At 37.7% G+C, this 21,476-nt stretch overlaps 1 protein-coding gene and 1 pseudogene across 1 annotated transcript in view; both read right to left on the reverse strand.

The window, feature by feature from the left end:
• Positions 1 to 21,476, reverse strand: part of CFAP54 (cilia and flagella associated protein 54) — a 301,093-nt gene that overhangs the window by 133,355 nt on the left and 146,262 nt on the right. Inside the window, exons 35-39 of the mRNA XM_027594798.2 lie at positions 19,472 to 19,653; positions 17,699 to 17,926; positions 9,519 to 9,742; positions 8,954 to 9,089; positions 4,938 to 5,046 (exon numbers count right to left, since the gene is read on the reverse strand). Coding sequence (XP_027450599.2) covers positions 4,938 to 5,046; positions 8,954 to 9,089; positions 9,519 to 9,742; positions 17,699 to 17,926; positions 19,472 to 19,653 — 879 coding nt within the window. The remainder of the gene's footprint in view (positions 1 to 4,937; positions 5,047 to 8,953; positions 9,090 to 9,518; positions 9,743 to 17,698; positions 17,927 to 19,471; positions 19,654 to 21,476) is intronic.
• LOC113921630 lies at positions 13,719 to 15,117 on the reverse strand (annotated as a pseudogene).

Raw genomic sequence — 21,476 nt, forward strand, 5'->3', positions numbered from 1 at the left:
ATAGTTTGAGACAGTTACCTTCTCTAGACCTTAATTTTCAATCTCTGTTAAAATTGGAATGATCATATTCACCTCCAAGGGTTATTGTTTTAACCTGTGTGTGAAATGTCCAGCATAGTGCCTATCAGGGAGTAAGCATCCAAGAGGTGGAGGCTACCTATTGGCTGTTAGTCGTGTACTTTTAAAACATATATTGAGCACTTACTAGTATTAGGAGCTATGCTAGGCACTGAAGAAATATAAGTGAGCAAAACAGACACACTCCTTGCTCTCACGGAGCTTTCATTCTGGAATAAAACTTCACAAAAGCATGCTTGTATTTGGGGACAATCAAAAGGACAGGAGGGACGGGAGATGTTGGGGACAGTCTTCTTTAAAATGTGGGGTCTGAGTAAAATCATCCTGCTACTTTTTATCAAGTATCCACTCATAAATCATTCCTCCTTGTTTTTTTCCTAAACTATATTTCTTTTTTTTTTCCCAAGCCCTAGAAAACCGTCTTTCTTGTAGTCTAACTAGGGCTCTACTGGTGATTTTGTGACTATCTACACAAGACAACTAGTGAAAGCAATGAAGAAGTATCGTTAGCTTCAGAGGCCTGTCCTTTCCTCTCTGTCTCAAGGAGAGCTCCTCTCTGAAGACTTTCGTGAATAATTCAAGAAGCTATTTCAAAGGCACTAATAACCTCAACAGTTAGAAATAGGTCAGAAGAAGAAGGTGAAGGAGGAGGAGCGTGGGGAAGAAGGAGAAGGAGGAGAAAAGGAAGAAGAGAAAGAGGAAGGAGGGAAAAAAAGAGAAGAATCACTATGTCTCTTATTGCCCTAATGTACTCATTAAACTGAACACCAGGGCGCCTGGATGGCTCAGTTGGTTGAGCCTCCAACTCTTGATTTCGGCTTGGGTCGTGACAGCAAGCCCCGCATAGGGCTCCAAGCTCAGCAGGGAGTCTGCCTCAGGATTCTCTCTCTCTCCCTCTGCCCCTACCCCCATGCTCCCCTTCTCCCCCCGCCTCTAAAATACATAAATAAATCTTAAAAGAAAAAAAAAACCTGAAATACTAACGACTCCTGAGAGATGGGTCAACCAAGGAAGAATCCCAGGGAATACTATAAAATTTGGGCTGCTTTCTACACAATTGGTCATATTAATCCAAAAGCCCAGAGTCAGTAATAAAACACACCTGCCAAAGGTTGAAAATTCCAACATACCTGAAGACTGAAGAACCCTATCAGAGATAACTTAAATACCAATTAGGTCAAAACTCAAGAAACAGATCCTAGACAGAATGCAAAAACAGCTACAATAAAAGGCATATTCATAGTTATCTCCCCTGTGAAGCTTAACAAGCAGGCAAGTTACTCATCCATACAAAAAATAATCTATAAAGTGAGGTATTCTCACTTCTCCACATCCTACAGAGACTATACCAAATTACATATGCATTATTAAATAGTTAGAGGGAGAATAGAATGCTGTTAAATAATGAGAACACCAAATGTTCGTAGGCACTGGAGCATTACAATATCTGTTCTGAAGAATTAAATGTATCGGGCATTACCGTGCAATGCTGTTATGCCAAAAGAAAATCTATGATGTTCTAAAGCAGCAATCTGGTGTGGAAACCAGCAAGAGTATACTTGGTCTCTCCAAAGTACTGCAAACATGTCATGATGACATACCTTAGACCCATCGTGCTTATAAACATGTTAATGATCTGAGTTCAGGGCACTGAAAGAAAATTCACCCTCCTAAAAATTTGCCAAATGAGCCCAGAAGCGTGGGCCAAAATATGCTCCTAGTCACAGAGGTCCTAGAGTCTTATAAAGAGCTGTAAGTTGGATGCCAAGATTTTAATGATAATGACTCAATGTAAGACTTACAATTAGTATGCAGGATCATCTAAAAACTACCATACTATCACAGGAAGTCAGAATCAAGTATCTGTCTCCCCATGACCACTGATGTATAGCAAAATTTTTCTGAGTGCTATCAGTTTAGAGGAGAGACTAACCTGAAAGAGGACAAATGGTGAACAGAGCAAGGAGTTTGGTGGAGCACTTACAGGCTGAGCCATCAGACAGATGAGGGTTCGAACCAAAGTTCTATTTACTAGTAACATTTAATTTTCTCATCTGTAGTGTAAGCATAATATCTACCCTCTAAAATTATAAAAATTTAAAAAGCTAATGGTTATAATGTGCTCAATATAGTACGTGGCCCAATTCATTATTACTGCCACTACAATATTTTTTAGACTTTATCCATTCAAATATTCCTGCTGTAGTCATTGCTCAAACGGACTATACTCCACCACCACCGAGAATCAACCTAAATAATTACAGTAAGCTGATCCGACCTACCTTCCTTTCTGTCCCACCACCTGCTATCTTACCTTTCCAAATGTAGCTTTAACAACTAGAAGGCAAAGTATTTTTCTGATATATTGCATCCACCATCTATAAGACCTACTGGTCACACATGCTAGGCATGATTTTCTTATCCCTGAAGTGCTAGTCATCATATTTGATAATAAGCTTTTTTTGACATATTTTCTCACATTTGTTGCCCATTCTTTTTAGGATGGAAGGGACAATATAAATCACATTCTGAATTGTAGATCCCAAATTGACAGGTCCCCAGAGGTTTGACAGATGTGATCAAGAAAAGAAGAACATAACCAGGATGAATCACACTCTGATTAGACCTCCATTATTTAATAAATATGAGGGGATAATCTGATTTATCATTGCTGGTAAAACTCACAAGTTTGTGGTTACCAGCTCCCTCAACAGGAACCTCTACACTGCTCTGAAGCCCTTCCATCTTCTTTCTATTTCCCTGAGGGGTCAGGCCACTCTTTCAGATTCCTCCTGAAATCTCCTACCCTAGCAACCTTGGCTGTGCTCTCAACCCCTTTCTTTATTAAGAAAATCTTCAGTACCCAATGAGAATACCTTCAACTTCTGCCCTTACCACCTATAAACTTCCTGTTTTGGGGCCCATTCTCTCCTTCCCTTCTGCCCTAGCCTCTCAGTATGGCTCCTCTAGAGGGTAAATTCATGTTCTCCTTTCTGCCTTGGAAACAATTATGGAAACTTGTGTCAAGATGGAGATTCCATCAACCTATGATGAGCAGCAGCTCAGTACTCAACTCATCAAACACAGTAGCATGAGCAAAAAAAAAAAAAAATGGACTAGCCCTTGTGTGAAAGCAATGAGATTTGGGGGTTGTTTATTACTACTGTATAGCGTAGCCCACTTTGAATGACACAGCTTCCAAAGTGAGGCCATCCTCAGGTCTATACTCCATAAAACTCTCCCTGGGTGACCTCCTACAAGCCCCTGATTTCAACCACCACCAATATATGGATAATGAAGATATAAATCTCTGCTGAATGCCTGACTGGTCTATCTAACCATATACTGAATAGTTCTACTCAGGTATCACCCTGGCACCTCAAACTCAGTACTTCTTAAGTAACTTCCTCTGACCTATTCCCCCCTTCAGTTTTCCTGTAGAGTAAATACATCACATCCATCTAGCCACCCAAGCAGAAACCAAGGCATCTTGGACTCCTCCCATCCTTATCTAACCAGTATAGAACACAGTCCTGGGAACTTACTTCCTCAGCCTTTCTCTCATATCTGTCTACTCTTGTATTCTCCTCACCTAAGTCCAGAGCCTCATCACATCTTTAATGTACAAGTTAGGAGTAGCTGCTCTTCTGCTTCCATGTGCTGTGCTTTCAATTGATTCCCTACGCTGCTGCCTAAGGTTCTTTCCAGAGCGCAAATGTGATCGTTTCACTGCCCTTCTTTAAATCCTTATAACTAGTTCCCTTCAGCCCTCCAGATAGATCTGCATCTCTTTATCCTGCTTTCTAAGGCCTTCTGCCAACCTTTCTAACCTCAGCTTTGCCTTTTCCTTTTTCCTTTAGCTCTACCAAATTACACACAGTCTCTGCACAGCGATGCTGTTTACTACTACTGCTTACAGTGGAAAACAGCAGGGGTAGCCATAATATGACAGATCTTATCACTCTATACCACAGTCTCTGCTTTATCAGTCTCTTTCAATGGGTTGTAAATTCCAGGATAACAAATCTTTAATCTCAATAAATCTTTAGTCTCTTTGTAGTCTCAGTACCCAGTATGGCACTTAACACACAGTAGACATTCAGTAAATGTTTGCTGAATGACTGAATGGCCGCCTAGCTGTCTCAATAAAGGAATAGATGATTACATACCTACACACATACATACATAAAATCAATAGATAAATAAATGAAAGAATCCTAACATGGCAAAGGGAAGATCTGCATTCCTTTCCTATACCAGAAACAGAGGCACATGACAAGCGCAATTGAGAGAAAGCATTATGCCCCATTTTCATCTTATTCTATTGCTTCAATCCTATAAGCTGCACTGCCAAAATATTCCAAGAGGGCTTCTCGGCTGAAAGCAGAGGAGTCATGACGTCCCCTTGTCTTCTCCTGTGCTGTAGTGAAAAGACCTACAACTTAACCATGATACAGCCAAGAGGAGAACAATCTACACTGATTATGGGAGTGGGAGTTACTATGAGAGTCAAGACAGAGCTTCAAAGAGAATAGCAACAGCTCAATTCGAAGAGTTCCCAAGTGAAATAAAAACGGGGAAATGTACACAACAGTCTTTTTCATGCTTATTTTTCAAATAATTTTCCGTTCTCTTTTTCCTTCCCTTCTTTAATTTACAGATCAAACTAATAAACATGTTTTCATTCCCCTTATGTGACATTTATAGCAACATAAGATGGTAAATATCAAATGAGTTATTTTCAGTCCAATAAGCCTGCAAAAGAGATTTTGCAAACATTTTAATTATGGAAGAGCTGACATGCAGAACACAACAGCAAACCTTGCTTTAAAAAAGCTTTAAGCTAAAATGGTTCCAACCTGAATAGACAAACTTTTTTAGGATATCTGCGCAGTTTTCTGTGCCTGTTACTTCACTGGATGAAGGATTAATCTTGAGCTGCTTCCCAATGAAATTTCGGCAGGTTATCTTAAAAAGGAAAAAAGGAAAACAAATACTATTTGGTCAGGTATTTATGGCTAAAAATTTGTTCAAATGTTTATCTTATTTTTCCCTTGTCAAAAAGAAGAAATATAAAAGGATGCTACAAATAAAAGCTAGCAGAGTAGCACTTGATCATGACAACTTTCATGAAAAAAAAGCAGCCACATAACTTTTTGTATTTCTTTTGTTCAGCACAGCTGGAGGAGCATTAGGCAAATTATGTAGAGCAATTAGAATATGATTTTCTGATATTCTATAAATCCACTAGTCTAAATATATCTTCTATTATGCAAGTTGAAACATATCTAAAATACAGGCTGCTTTGCCAGTGACTGATTTTTTCCACCCCACTTATAATGAATGCAATTTAAACTTCCCTGGTGAAGTTTTTCAGAACTAACTTCCTCTGTAGTATTTTAAAAATTTATTTTCTAACAGACACTTAAGTCCTAAAATTATAAAATATCTGAAATCAGAAAAATCTTAGACAAAAGGAAATTCTTTTAAAAGGTCCAAGAACCGGGGCACCTGGGGGGGCTCAGTCAGTTAGGCATCCAGCTCTTGATTTCGGCTTGGGTCATGATCTCAGGGTTGTGCTATCGAGCCCTGCATCAGGCTCCATGCTGAGCATGGAGCCTGCTTGGGATTCTCTCTCTCCCTCTGCCCCTCCTCTGCTAGTGGGTCACCTGCTCTCTCCCTCTCCCTAAAAAAAAAAAAAAAAAAAAAGTCCAAGAACCTTTGTTTCTCCACTCCTATTCCTTGAACTATTTCTCAAAATACAGACCTCTCCGAATCTGTCTGATGTAGATGCTGCTTCTTTATTGTCCCTTGTAGGTACTTATACAATGAGATGTAAACAGTCTAATAAAATGCAAATTCTCTCCCATAGCCTAATAAGACCCTCTTTGACCTAGTCCTTCCCACCTCCCAGCTTCATTTAATAAACCTTAATTGAACACTTATTATGTGTCAGTCACTATTCCAAGCTCGAGGATAATACAGTGAACAAAGCAAACAAAAGTCCTATATTTATGGAACTTATTCGAGAGGGGGTAGAAATATAATGAAGAAAATAGAAGGGTACATTATAGAGTATATTAAAGAGTTATAAATGCCGTAGAGAGAAATGGAGCAAACAGGTACATAATTTTATATAGGACAGTGAGAACAGTCCTCACACAGAAAGTGACATTTAGCAAAGACTAGAAAAAGGTGAGAAAAAATCAGTGTGGATATTTGGGGGAGAAGAGTCCCAAGCAGGGGAGCAGCAAATGAGAGGATCCCAAGGCAGGAAGGCTTAAAGAACAGAGCAGCTGAAACCCGCAGGGGAGTATTAGGAGATGAGTGACTGGAGATGACAGAGGAATGTGTGGGGCATTAAGGCCATGATAAGGATGTTCACCTTATCTCTGAATCAGATGGGAAGCTGCTGTAGGGTTTAAAGGGGAGGAACGGCATGATCTGACTTAGGTTTTTAAAGGGTCATTCTACCTGCTGCATTGAAAATAGACTAGGCTGGAGGCAGGGATTCAGGGAGGTTGGAAGCAAGAAGACTAATTAGGAAGTCATTGCATGAATCCAAGCAAATGTAACAGGGGCTTGGATCAGAGCAGGAGTGGTGGAGGTGGTGCTAAGTGGTCAGATTCTGAATACATTTTGAAGGTAGAAGATTTGATAACCACTTTGAAGTGGGGTAATGAAAGCAAGAGAGGAGTCTGAGACGTCTCCAAGGTGTCTAGCCTGAGCAACTAGGAGAACAGTGTTGTCATCAATTGAAGTGGGGAAGACTTGTCAGAACAGGTTTGCTTGAAATATACTAAATTTCAGAAGTGTATTAGACATGTTAATTAGGCAGCATGATGGTTTTTTGATGGGTCAACTTGGTTAGGCTAAACTATGAGGACAAAAGGGAGGGAAGTATCCATTTTGCAGCATACACACACTTCATCCCAGCTATTCAAACACTAATCTAGCTGCCACTCTGAAGGGATTTTGCAGATACTAATTAAAGTCCTTAATAAATTTCCTTTAAACTAAAGAGATTATCTTCGCCGGCCTGATCTAAGCAGGTGGGTCACTGATGTGCTGCTGGAGGGTCTCCAGACTCCAAACAGCATCCAAGTCTACTAACTGGATCACCCCTCACTGACTGCCTAAGGATAACAGCTTCTGGCCACACCTGTAAGTTTCCTTCCTGCTCACGATCCTGACTGACCACCTTATAATTTTGGACTCGTCTGGCCAGCCCCCACAATCACATAAGCCAATTCCTTGCAATAAATCTTGATGGATATATGACAGATAGAAGATAGACAGACAGACAGATAGATAATAGATCCTACTGGTTCTGGTTCTCTGATTGAACCCTGACTGATACAGGGAATTACATGTCAACACAGAATTCAGGAGAAAGGTCTAGAGTGAAGCTGTAATTTCAAAAGTCATTATCATAAAGATAGTACTTAGAGCCACAGACTGAATGAGCTCACCAAGGGAGAGGATGTGGATAAAGAAGACAGGAGGACCAAGAACAAAGTCCTGGGACACACTACCATTAAGACAGTGGGGAGAAGATGAAGAAGCAAAGCCCCCCTGTTTTCACTCTCGCCCCTATCTGTGACATTCCAGCCACTCAGGCCTTCGTCTTGTCCCACCTCAGGGCCTTTGCCCTTATTCATCCCTTGGGCTGGAAGGCTCTCTCTTATGTATGGCTGGCCATTTCTCATCGAAGTCTACCGTTTCCAAGAGGCATTCCAGATTTCTACCTCCCACCCCACCTATCTCTAACCCATGGACCCATTTTAGTCTCTTCAGAGAACTCAATGATCATAAACCTGTTTATGTATCTGTTTACATGTTTATTATCTGGCCCTACCTCTACCCCTCCAAAATTAAACTCCATAAAGCAAGAACTCAGACTGTATTCTCATTGTGTTAGAATACGCAGGAGGCAAGAATATGCAAGGGCCATAAGGAACCTCTGTGAGAAGAAAATGGAGCCCTCACTGTGTGGTCGCAACACCCCAAGCACACAGAGTGGTATGGGAGGTGGGACTAGATTTCAGTCCTCATGTACACTGGGGGCCCTGGGCCAGGTCGCAAACTGTATAACTGTATGCCATGGTTCTGGTATTAGATAGTCAATACACATTTATTAAATTAATAAATGAAAGAATTTACTTCCCTTTCCTCCACCTAACTCAAAGATGCACCATGATTTTCATGGTCCTTACACACTTTCACTTTCATGGGCCCACACCTCCATAAAAAATATTAAAAATTGTATCATATGATTATGTTGGCATAAATACAAATACAGTATTTGTAAAAATTAAAGCCTTTTCTTTGACCTAAAAGTTACTTTTTTCTTCACATTAAAAAAAATTAAAACATTTAGTGGGCCTCTAAAAGTTTGGTGGCTCTAGACAATGTCCTCATTGTCCCTAATGAATATATCAGCTCTGGCCTGAATGTAAGTTTCCTATGTATAAGGACTTAATTTTTGTTTACCTTGTACCTGGAAAATATTGGCATATAGCAGGCTTTCATTAACGTTTGTTGATTTAAATGATAAATGCCTAAGTAAAAATAATATTTATCTGATCCCTGGGGTGCCTGGGTGGCTCAGTCGGTTAAGCGGCTGCCTTCGGCTCAGGTCATGGTCCCAACGTCCTGGGATCGAGCCCCGCATCAGGCTCCCTGCTCTGCGGGAAGCCTGCTTCTCCCTCTCCCACTCCCCCTGCTTGTGTTCCCTCTCTCGCTGTGTCTCTCTCTGTCAAATAAATAAATAAAATCTTTAAAAAAAAAATATTTATCTGATCCCTAAATATTTGTATTTTATACGTGCACTCCTCAGAAATCACAACTGCATGAATAATAGAGCCAAACTCACCTTCTCTTTGTATTCAGCCTCATATCTTGCACAAGGTTGTTGGGTAACATCCGGGCCATTGAACTTGGATATTCTTAGAAGAAGCTGACGCTGTGCGTACACCAGGAGTGGTGTCACTTGCTCTGTGTATCTCTCACTAGAAAGAGGTAGAAATACATTAAAAAGCAGACATTAGTTAAAATGCATTTTTTAAATGGAAGCTTGTCCCTGTACCTCTGAAATAAATAATACATTATATGTTAAAAAAAGAAGATAGTAGGAAGGGTAAAATGAAGGGGGGGAAATCGGAGGGGGAGATGAACCATGAGAGGCTATGGACTCTGAGAAACAAACTGAGGGTTCTAGAGGGGAGGGGGTGGGGGGATGGGTTAGCCTGGTGATGAGAATTAAAGAGGGCACATACTGAATGGAGCACTAGGTGTTATACGCAAACAATGAATCATGGAACACTACATCAAAAATTAATGATGTAATGTATGGTGATTAACATAATAAAATTTTAAAAAATAAAAAAATAAATAAATGGAAGCTTGTCACTTTTAATTGCCCTTACAGCAATACTTACTGTGAAATTGTATTGAATTGGATAGCAAGTGATACCAGTGTTTCCCATTTTTCCACTTGATATAAAAGTTCCAGAGATTTCAACACAAAGTTATGGATCCATTTCAAATCAACCACATTTACATCATCCAAAAGATACTCAAAATCAAGGCTAGAACCACCGTTATCATTTTTAATATTTCCATAGCAGCTTGGAACACTGAACTCCCCTTTTTCTTCAATAACCTGCAAGTAGCACATGGAAAAAAATGTATTTTCAGATTTCACTACACATTTTTTTTCTGAAAACTGAATATGATAGAAAATATAACAGGAAAAGAACTGAATATAAAAAAATTTAAATGTTTTTATTATGCAAATCAAAGCTTGAACATTGTTACTCAAAAGAACTTTCTATGATGATGGAAATGTGCTATGTCTGTGTTGCTTGATATAGTAGCCACCAAGCATGTGTGAACATTGGAGCTACTGAAATATGACCATTGCAACTGGATTTTTAATTTCATTTAATTTTAATTAATTTAAGCTTAACTTTAAATAGCCACATATGGCTAGTCATTACCATATTAGACAGCACAGACTGAGGTCCATAATTCCTGGTCCACAGTCACTACCTATGTAAGTAAGGACATTAAACGAGTAAGATAAAGTTTTGAAGAACAGGTTTTAGTATACGCAAATTATTAAGTTTCCACAATACATTGGTTACATTCATCAGTCTAAGGCATAATATGTCCAATTCCCTGATACAAAGGTCAAACCTATGGAGAAGGAAATCTTCTAGAAAACCCTGTTTTTGCCTAAGTCAGAGGTACTATGTAACTAATGTATTCATTTCCCAAGAGTCCCTGATGCATCTGTGTATATCCTTAGAAATTATTGAGACAAAAACAAACAAACAAACAAAAACCCTTAGATCCACCTATAAGCCAGGTTGCAGCCCAACAAATAGTTGGGTAACTCAAGACCAGCCCCTCTTAAGCTGGTGTTACTATTAAGGGTAATCCACGCATAGAGGAGAGAAGGTACCAACCTTCCTCTAACAAGTAGAGGACAAATATCGCTAACAAGATTCATGGTTCTTGAGGTTGGAAGAGACCTTTAGGAAGTCATCTGGCTGTGCAATGTAATATGAATGCCTCAAGTCAGTCTTGTGTAGGTGTGAATAATAGGTGTGCCATATGTGACCCATGTGAATTTTCCTCCTTAGCACAGTCACTGGCACATGGGACATACTCAATAAAGGGTAGTTTCCATTTTGTTGATGTTATGAGCTCCATCCTTCTACCCACTGATTCTACAGTAAGACTTCCAGCAGCACAGAGCTGCATAAAGGGTTCTCTCCATTTCCTTGACTCCAGGGTTCCAAGTGGAGGCACTCTTGGCCTTTACTCAATCCTCTTGGTGAGTGTAGAAGAAATCAAGTCTGTCCCACTCAACTTTTCCAAGGTGACTGCTCTGTCAGAGCCTGCCTGCCTATAGGATGACATATTCTTTCTTCAGACATGGGTAAATTTCCTGGGTCCAAATGAAATAACTTTCCTGGGCCATCCATGAAGAAGAAGGATATCTGATATCAGTTAGTCATGCCTATGCCTACATGGTAAGTTTACTTCTGGGATGAAGGAGAGGGAAGCCCTCTGTGGTTACTATATCTTCCAATATAGCTTTCCTCAACAACAAAGCATTGTATCTCCAACCATCAAGAGAGAAGGAAAAAAGTATTAACTATTTACTTCCTAATTTTGATAACATTACCCAACAATATTGAGAAATAAGCAGCACTGGCATTTGGGGATGAAAATAGCATATGGAAAGTGAAGTTTCTGGCATGGTCAAGACCAGTCTTTATACTCTGAAGATTAAGTATGGGCCATGTGTAATTTAAAAAAAAAACTTTTTATTAAAGAAAATTTCTAACACTTACAAAAGCAGAGAAAATAATATCCTGAGGCCCTATGTACCCACAACCAGCTTCAACCAATTATCAACTTTTGGGATCTACTTGGTTTAATCCATACATATACCCACTTCTGCCAGTATTTTGAATTACATCCCCCAAATTATATTAATCTATAAATACTTCATCATGTGTCTCTAAAAAGACAAGAATTATTTTTACAGAAACATAACCATAATAATATAATCCCACCTAACAAAAGAAATTAGCAAAAAAATCCTTCAAAACATTATTGAATAACTAGTGTTCACATTTCCTTTATACTTTATAAATTTTTGAGTGCATTAGTTTGGAATGGGATCAAAATAAGGTCCAAACATTGCATTTACGTCTCTTAAGTCTTTTTTAATCTATAGGTTTCATCTCTTTTTTTACTTCAATTTTTTTGTTGAAGAATCCAGGTTGTTTGTCTTGTAGAGTTTCCATAGTCGGAATTTCTACTGATGCATCCCCATGGTTTCATTCTAAATGTTTCTCTGTCTCCGGATCTTCTGTAAGTTGTTGGTTAGATTTAAATGCTTGCCCTGCTTCCAGTTTGATTTATTTTTTTCAAACAAGTATACTTCACTGGTGCTGTTCATCCCCCCATGAATTCACAAAGAATTGCAAAATCCTGATATTCTAATTTCAACATTCTTTCTTCAGTTATTACCTGAAAATTCTATAAAGAAAAATTTCTCTTCCTTGACTGTTAATTATTTGGTTATCCTCAAGTATAATTCACATAGAGAAGGTAATCAGACTTTTTTTTTCCACCAAGGAGTCCTATTTCTTTTATTGGGAAATGGTTTTTAAAGAACCCATCTGGGTGCTAAGAGTTATTTCTTTTTTGAGTCTTTTGAATTGTTTCGACATCTTTGTAAAATATTGACCATATGTATGAGTCTGTTTTAAGAGTCTCTTTTTATTCCATTGATATGTTTCTCTTTATGCCAATATCATACTCTTCTAATTACATCATTGATAAACCTTGATATCAGGTAGGGAGTTTTCCAAATTTGTTCTTTTTAAAGATTTTCTTGGCCATTCACATTTCTTTGCATTTGCTTATAAGTTTTAAAATGAACTTTCAATTTATACTGAAAAAAAATGTCTGTTGGAATTTTCATTAGAATTTCCCTGAATCAATAGATCAAATTGGAAATAAATGATATCCTAGCAATATTAAGTCTTTTGGTTCATGAACATGATATATCTCTGTGTCTATTTAGATCTTCTTTAATTTTTTTCTGCAATACATTATAATTTTCAGTGTAAAAATCTTATACGGATTTCCTTAAATATATTCCTAGAAACTTGATATTTTGAATGGTATTTTTAAATTTTCATTTCCTAGTTGTTTTCTGTTAGTACAAAGAAATTTTTTATATTGACTTTATGAGCTGCTATTTTGTTTACTAGTTCTAGTAGTTGCTTTACAGAGTCCTTAAGAGTTGGAATTTTCTATATAAAAATTCATATTATTCCCTTCCAATCCACATGCTTATCTGCCTTATTGTACCTGTCAGGATCTCTGGCATGGTATTGAGCAAAAGTGGTATGAACAGACATCCTTGCTTTGTTCCCAATCTTAGAGGGAAGCTCACAATATTTCACCATTAAGTATGATGTTTAAAAGTAGATACTACTTTTTATCAGGTATTCCTAGTTTGCTGAGAGTCTTTAACATCAATGACATTTTTTTTGTTTTGCTTCCAATTGTATTAGTCTCTTTTTATTCTTTTGATAATGTCTTCCAGAGTTAACTACTTCTGTTTGTAGGTGATGAAATGTATAAAGATCCACTTTACATTTGGCACTCTATGAATATGGTCTTTTCCTTTACTTCAACTTAGAATTAAGACTTGTAATTCTTGTTGTTTTTTATATACCAGTCCCAGAAGTGTTTCCCCTGTAAAGTTATCTGAAGACAGTCTTATGCTTTCTATTTGTGGTCTATTGTGGTCAACTAGGCTCCATCTTCTCAGGAACACTGTAAGACAGACTTAGTTTAAATACATATTAAATTAAGAGGTATTCTCTCAAATAAGTTTAAATGCATTTTATTTTTAGGCAACCTACATGATATGGTTTTTTTCTTTTAAAAAAAAATGACTCCACTCCAAATAAATCAACATTAAAATAAATGAAGAGATCACGATGACATCACCCAATTGTCCAAGTCCTGGTGTTGTGTGGATGTGTGAAAAGCAGCAGCCAGTTATGATGACAGGTGATAGAGCTAAAGTAATTGCCATTTTGTTAACATTTTTTCATTTATAAACCATCCTTAAAGAAAATCATATATAGGGTTGCACCATCCTCACGGTAGTCCAGCAGAGCAACCATGCCATCTGAATTCATGTTTTCACCAATAAAGAACTGGTAGTTTTGAATTAGCAAAGATATGCTTTATTTGTCTGCAGCCTCTGCTATAAAAGGTTTACACTTTCTCTCTTTTTTCTTTAAATTTTATTATGTTAATCACCATACATTGCATCATCAGTTTTTGATGTAGTGTTCCATGATTCATTGTTTGTGTATAACACCCAGTGCTCCACGCAGAAGGTGCCCTCTTTAATACCCATCACCAGGCTAACCCATCCCCCCACCCCCCTCCCCTCTAGAACCCTCAGTTTGTTTTTCAGAGTCCATCTTCTCTCATGGTTCGTCTCCCTCTCCGATTTCCCCCCCTTCATTCTTCCCCTCCTGCTATCTTCTTCTTCTTTAATTGAAATGGACATGTTTATCACATTATATTGCCTTATATCACCATTATATCACAATAACATATATTGCATTATTTGTTTCAGAGGTACAGATCTGTGATTCAACAGTCTTGCACAATTCACAGGGCTCAAAAGGTTTACACTTTCTGATCCCTGTTCTTCAAGTTTGCCTTAGAATGATTTCCTATAATCTATGATGTACTTTTCATAGGCTTCATTTGTGAAGCTTGTTTCCTGTAAGTAATGGTTCCCGACAACATCAACACCAATGATTACTGTGCTTTCAGTACCTTTGCCTTGGGGGCCTTCAAGAAATCCATTTCCATCAATAGTACCTTCTGTCCTACTATTTTCTCACTCATCTCCAGGCACAGCTCATTTGCAACCTCCTGAATCTTGTAGATGTCAGAGAACATCTCATCATGACTGATGAGGTCCAGGTAGATAATATGACGACAGCCAGAGAAAGAGAACAGCTACCCTGGCTTAGCAGGAACCCAGAATTCAGAGCAAGAGCAATGCAGCTAGAGCAGCACTCAAGGGGAGGGAAAGCAGGTGGAAAAAGTGATATCAAATTTTGTAAATGCTTTTGCTGTATCTATTTCAATGGTCATATAATTTGTCTCTTTTATCCTGTTAATATGGTGAATTATCTTGATCTTTATTTTTTTTAAGATTTTTATCTTTTTATTTGAGAGAGCACACACGAACAGGGGGAGAAGCAGATGGGGAGGGAAAAGATGGGGGAAAGAATCTCAAGCAGACTCCACACTGTGTGCAGAGCCCAACATGGTGCTTGATCTCACCACCCTGAGATCACGACCTGAGCCAAAACCAAGAGTTGGACGCTTAACCAACTGAGCCACCCAGGCACTGCTTGACTGATCTTTAAATGTTAACCTTACATTTCTGGGATAAGCCCACTTGATCATCATTTGTATAACTGTAGATATTATAGACCTCATTTGCATATTTTATATATTGCTGGGATTGATCTGCTAATATTTCATTAAGGAGTTCTTTGTCTATGTTCATGAGGGATATTGGTTCATACTTCTCTTTTTGATATTTTCTGTCAGGGTTAAGCTGGCTTCACTTCTGAAAAAAATTTTTGTGCATGATTTATGATTTTGTCCTTATATGTTTGCTCGAATTCTGCAGGGAAATATTCTGGGTATGGAGTTTTCTTTATCTCAAAGTTCCTAATTATAAATTCATTTTCCTTAATATATTTAGGGCAATTCATTTTTTCTATTGCTTCTTGTGTTAGCTTTAAGCTGTGCTTTGTGATAAATATGTCCATTTCATTTAAAGTTATCAAATTCATTAGTAAAAATTGATCATAATATTCTCTTTTTCTTTTAATATCTATAGGATCTGTAGTTATATCTCTCTTTCATCACTAATGTCAAGTTATTAATGCTTTTCTTTCTTTTGTTCCTCAGTATTCCTAGGATTCTGCCAATTTTAATAATCTTTTCAAATGATTAATTTATTAACTTTATTAATTTTGTTTTGTTTTATGTATAAATTATTTCTCCTCTTATTCTTTCACTTATTTTCTTTGTTCTTTTTACTTACTTTGGATTTAATTTGTTCTTCTTTTTTGAGCTCCTATAGGTGGACACTTAGATAACTGATGTTATATCTTTCTTCTTTACTCTTAAACATTTAAAACTATTAAGTTCCTCTACATACTGGTTTATTTGCATCCCACAAATTTTGATATGTTGTCCAGTTTGAAATATTTTTAAGTTTCTCTTGGGTTTTCTTCTTTGACCCATGGATTATTTAAAACTGTGTTAATGTCCAGATATTTGGAGATTTTTCTTCCTAATTTCTATTGGTCTATTCATAAGGTAGGGGTCAGAGAACATACTCTTCAAGATTTCAGTCTTTTAAATTTTATTATGACTTATTTTTTGACCCTGCATATGATCCATCTTGGTGAGCACACCATATGCACTTGTGCTCTGTTTCTAACCCTCTTATGTGTGCTGCACTTCAATTCTGACACTAACAACCTCTCCAGAATTAAGGTCAGACTCCAAGACTTAGTCCTCCACAAGACTGCCCTTACTTCAGATGTCAGCCACAAGTCTCAGGTCACCTGCACTTCTGACTGAATAGCTATAAATTTAGGGGTTTCAACAACCCCCTCAGATTCAATAATTCGTTGTCATTCACTTAAAACACTATACCTAGGAACACAGTTTTATTATAAAGGTACAACTCAGGGACAGCCAAATGAAAGAGGTACACAGTCCAGAAGGGTCCTGGATAAGGGGGTTCCATGTCCTCTCCCCATGGAGTCACCCAACACATCAATGCTTTCACCATTCTGGAAGCTCTTCAGGCTTTGGGTGTCTAAAGTATACTCTGAATCTCTCTTATTAGGAGCATACACATTTATGATTAATATGTCTTCTTGATTAATTAAGCCTCTTCTCATTATAAAATGTCTCTCTTTATCTGTCAAAATACTCCCTGATTTAAAGGTTATTTTATCTAATATTAATAAGTCTCACCAGTTTTTTATGTTTACTGTATTATTCATGGTATATCTCTTTCCACTGATTTATTTTCAATCAATTTCTTTATGTTCAGAATACTTCTCATGTGGCCAACTATTACATGTCTTTCTTTTTATCCAACATACTCTGCCTTTTGATTAGGGTGTTTAAGCCACTTTTATTTAATATAGTAATTGATATGATTGGGGTAGATTTATTATTTGCTATTTGCTTTCTGTTCTGCCCGTATGTTCCTGTTCCTGTTTCTTTTTTTCTGCTTTCTTTAATTCATTGACCACTATTTAGTTTCCACTTCACCGCAATGGCTTTGTAGCTCTATCTCTTTTTTGGTATTACTCTAAGGATTATTAAATGCATCCTTAACATATCACATTCCACTTAAGAGTTAATAGTGTACTACTTTATATTTATAAAAAGTGTAAAAAACTTATTACTCTGTCTTTTGTGCTACTGTTTTCACATATTTTATATCTGAAAATGTTATAAATTCCATGACTCAATGTGCTTATGTATTTATTAAATTTCAATGTGTTTGGGTTATAGCATGTTTTAAACCATAGTGTGGTAGACTTAAATGGCTGCAAAGTCTACCAGATCTGGAGTACTAGAACAAGGGCAGATAAAGCAGTGAAGTCAAGAGCAACTGACAGGCTCTATGATCTCCCTTGGGGTCTGTTTCTCTGTCAAAAAAATTGCCATGAGGATTAAAACCATTACAGTTAGTTTATACAGAAGCTGGAACTCAGTAAATGTTACTTTCTCTTTCCTTTAAAAAGTTGAATTTTCAGGCTAAGATATTTACAATTAATATCAATGTGAGCTATGTATTGTGAACCAAATAATAATAATGAAGCAAATGAAATATAGACAAACCAAGTAAGAACTCAAGGAAAATATTAATTTCTATTTATCTCAAGGTGCATGGTAAAAAGTAGTTATTAATTGGATGCAGTAAAAATAACTACCCAAATGCCCTTACCTTAATAGAATTGATATTTTGTAGTTCTATCAACATGTCAATAAGTAATTCTGCTCCCAAATAGAATGGCAAAACACAGGTACAGAGGAAACCATCCTGGCTAATAGGAAATGTTTCATACATATCCACTGCTTGTTTTAGAAGTATCTGCAGCTCCTGAGTAAAGTTCCAAAGGGCCCGACAGCAATTCTGAAGCAGAGTCCAATAGCCACCACGATGAGCAAGAACCTAAGACAAACACAACATTAAAAAAAACCCAAAGTTTCAAAAGTTAGAGATCTCTGAACAACTTCATCTTTCTGCAAAAATTATGTCAATAATAAAAAATAACTAACACCATTTATTATGTGTCACTTATATCATTATCTCAGTTAATTCTAATAATAGCTCCTATGAAATAAGTGTGCACTAGTATTCTATTTAATTTACAGATAAGGAAACACAGGCATGGAGCTAACTTGCCCAGGGTCATGATCTACTAAGTGGTTAGCTAAGATTTGCACACCAGCAGTCTGACTCCAACATTTCCATTGTTCTAGGTTCTGGGAATGTGGCAATTAGCAAGGGTAACCAGGTCTGCCCTCGTGCTGCTTCAATTTATTAGTGGAGACTGAACACTAGGTAAGTGGACAAATGAAAATATAGTTTCAGGGAATAATAAGTATTATAAAGAAAAATAAAGCAGAAATGAGTCAGAATCTGACAAGCATGAGAGGATATGCCCTTTTTGATGGGGGTGGTCAGGAAAAAAGTCCTCTCTGAGGAGGTGACATGAGCATAGACTTGAATATTGAGTTGAGCAAGTCATATGAAGGTGGGGGAGAGAGTGTTGGGAGGACAGCATTTGAAACTGAGGGAGCAGCAACTGCAAAGGATGGAGGATGAACTTGAGGGACGAGAAAGGAACAAGCTCAGTGCTTTCAAGATCACACAGAGGAGAGTAGACTGAATGAGATCAAGATGAACTGAGTTCCAAGAAGTGAGCAGGACCCAGACCTTCCAGGGCCCTGAAGCTGGTGGAAAGGATAGGATGCAATGCTCATGGTCATGGGGGATGATGTGGGTTTACTTCACATTTTTCAAGAAAGCACCCTCTCCACAGAGAAAATGGGAACTCAAGTGTTCTAGAAAGGATAGATTTCCTCTCAACTCTTGAAATGTTTGAAGTATATGCCATTCCTGCAATGAGAAAAAGGAGACTAATTTCTTTGTAGCTAATGATTCCAATTCTAAGTTTAATAATGTAGCACACAATATTTAAGAAAAGAAAAGAGAAAAGCATTTGAGAGAAGACACAATTGGTTTGTAGAAACAGGGGGTCAGGGGCCAGGAGCAGGATTTTCCTGTGGCCCAGAAAGAGTGTTCCCTGTGCTAGAGGGAATAAAGGAGTTTATGGTACCCCAGGCAGGAGCAAGATTCCAGACAGGAACCACTAGTGTCACCATCATAGAAGGCCATGTACCATATGTGGCAAGAAAGTGGCAGAGGAGTATCTGATTGTGTAGGCAAGGACAAAAGCCACCTCAGCTCCACACCAATGGATGACTGATGACTAAAGCAGCTTACCCCTCTCCCTGACAACCTCACAATGTGTAAATCTTCAGCACTATGGCAGGCAAACCTCAAAAATGATTGATGTTAAACCCAGGAAATGTAGTTTCAAAGTTGAAACTAAAAGTATGGATAGTAAATAAATAAATACATCTTACATGCCCAAACTAATGGCCTGAGATTTATGTCTATCAATTTAGCAAATCAGAAGGACCATCTTACCATTGCTCTCCTGCAATATAAGAAGATTTTCATAAAATGATCCAATAGACTCAAATTTGCTGCTTGATCCTTTTCTTTAGCACTAAGACCTGACTGAGAGTCTGAATCATAAACTGTTTGTGTCTTGGATACATTTTCATCATTCATTCTGGAATTAACAAATATGGAAAATTCTTCAGCATCTACAGTACAAAAATAAAGTATAACATTATTGAAGACAGAAAGTTCCAGAAGACATAGGTGATAAGCATCAAATGAGTAATTAAGATAAGAAACGCTATATAAATTTGGAGGAAGGATGGGATTATCATGGACACAGTGAACCAAGGAAAAGTTTCTAGAGAAGGAGGCATCTAGATTAGGTCTTAAAGGGTGAACATGGTTTAGCTATGCAGAAAGACTATGGAGAACATCATTCTGGGCAAGGGTGATGGCCAAAGGAACAATGCAGAGGCAGGAATGTCATGTTTTCTGATGGACCAATCACAGAATCCCACTTAATTTCCTTAATTTCCCCCTAAATAGTCCATTCCCAGGACACATACACTAGAAGGTGAGTAGCATCCCCTGGAGTTAGGCAGTGCAGCTACCATGTCCATTCATTATCCTGTTGGTGTGATATAAAAATACAGATTTCTCCTACCACAAACCTTCTCTTAGAACTTTGCATTAAATAATAAGTTTAAATAGCACAGTATTCTATTGGTGATTCCATGGGAGGTCTTAGGCAACTAGTTAAAAAAAAAAACTAAAGATACATATTACTATCTACATACAAAACTTGGACTCTATGTCTAGGGAATTTACTTTCAAATACTTCAATATTCATAGTATAACATGAAGGTACCAGTTAAAGCCAATCTACACCCTAGCAGAAATCAGAAAGCATACCAAGTACCTCAAATATGAATCAACACTCCTGGGGCAGTTACCCAGCATATGAAGTATCCTGATCAGCAATACGTTACATAATACTTAAAATACCATTACTAAAAATCTACAAAAGAGGGTTTGTAATGGCATGAAGATATTAGAAATAAATCTTTATTTGTGAAATGAGTGGTATTCAAGATAGGTGATTGCTTAGGAATAGTGTCATCAATTGTAGCACCCAGATCAAGAGCCCTGTTCACCCGCATTTCTCCACCCCACTCAGTGAGTCTCCTGTCACCTGAGCAGATGACAAGAATATTGGCTGGTCCTGCCATTCAAACAAATATTATTGCATTAACCTTGGAGTAAGCTTTCATGGAAGGTGCTGGTTGGAGATCCTAAGGCAAGAATAGACTCCCCTGAGTATAAAATCAGTACTATTAAACAGCTACAGGACAGTTTTCATATCGGTTGCATGTGGTGGAATTTGTTCTGAAACTTACTTCTGCTAAAATATAACACCTGATATCAAGTCTTCACCTATCTTGACAATAGGAGGCTACCAATATTTTAAAAAGAACGTTAGGGGTGCCTGGATGGCTTAGTCAGTTAAGTGTCTGACTCTTGATTTTGGTCCAGGTCATGATCTCAGGGTTTTGAGATCGAGCCCTGTGTCAGGCTCCACGCTGGGCATGGAGCCTGCTTAAGATTCTCTCTTCCTCTCCCTCTGCCCCTCCCTACCACTCTCTCCCTTTCTTAAATAAGTAAATAAATAAATAAATAAATAAATAAATAAATAAATAAATAAATAAGACATTATATTTGGTGAACAGCCAAACTGGTTTAGGTTAGAATACACCATATATATTTCCAAATACATATCATAAAAACAGAAAATTTTTAAAAACTGAGAAAATAGGGGCACCTGGGTGGCTCAGTTGGTTAAGCAACTGCCTTCAGCTCAGGTCATGATCCTGGAGTCCTGGGATTGAGTCCTGCATCGGGCTCCCTGCTCGGCAGGGAGTCTGCTTCTCCCTCTGACCCTCTTCCCTCTCATGTGCTCTCTCTCTCTCTCATTCTCTCTCTCTCAAATAAATAAATAAAATCTTTAAAAAAAAAACTGAGAAAATAA

This window comes from Zalophus californianus, chromosome 9 (assembly GCF_009762305.2).
Source record: "Zalophus californianus isolate mZalCal1 chromosome 9, mZalCal1.pri.v2, whole genome shotgun sequence".
NCBI lineage: Eukaryota > Metazoa > Chordata > Mammalia > Carnivora > Otariidae > Zalophus > Zalophus californianus.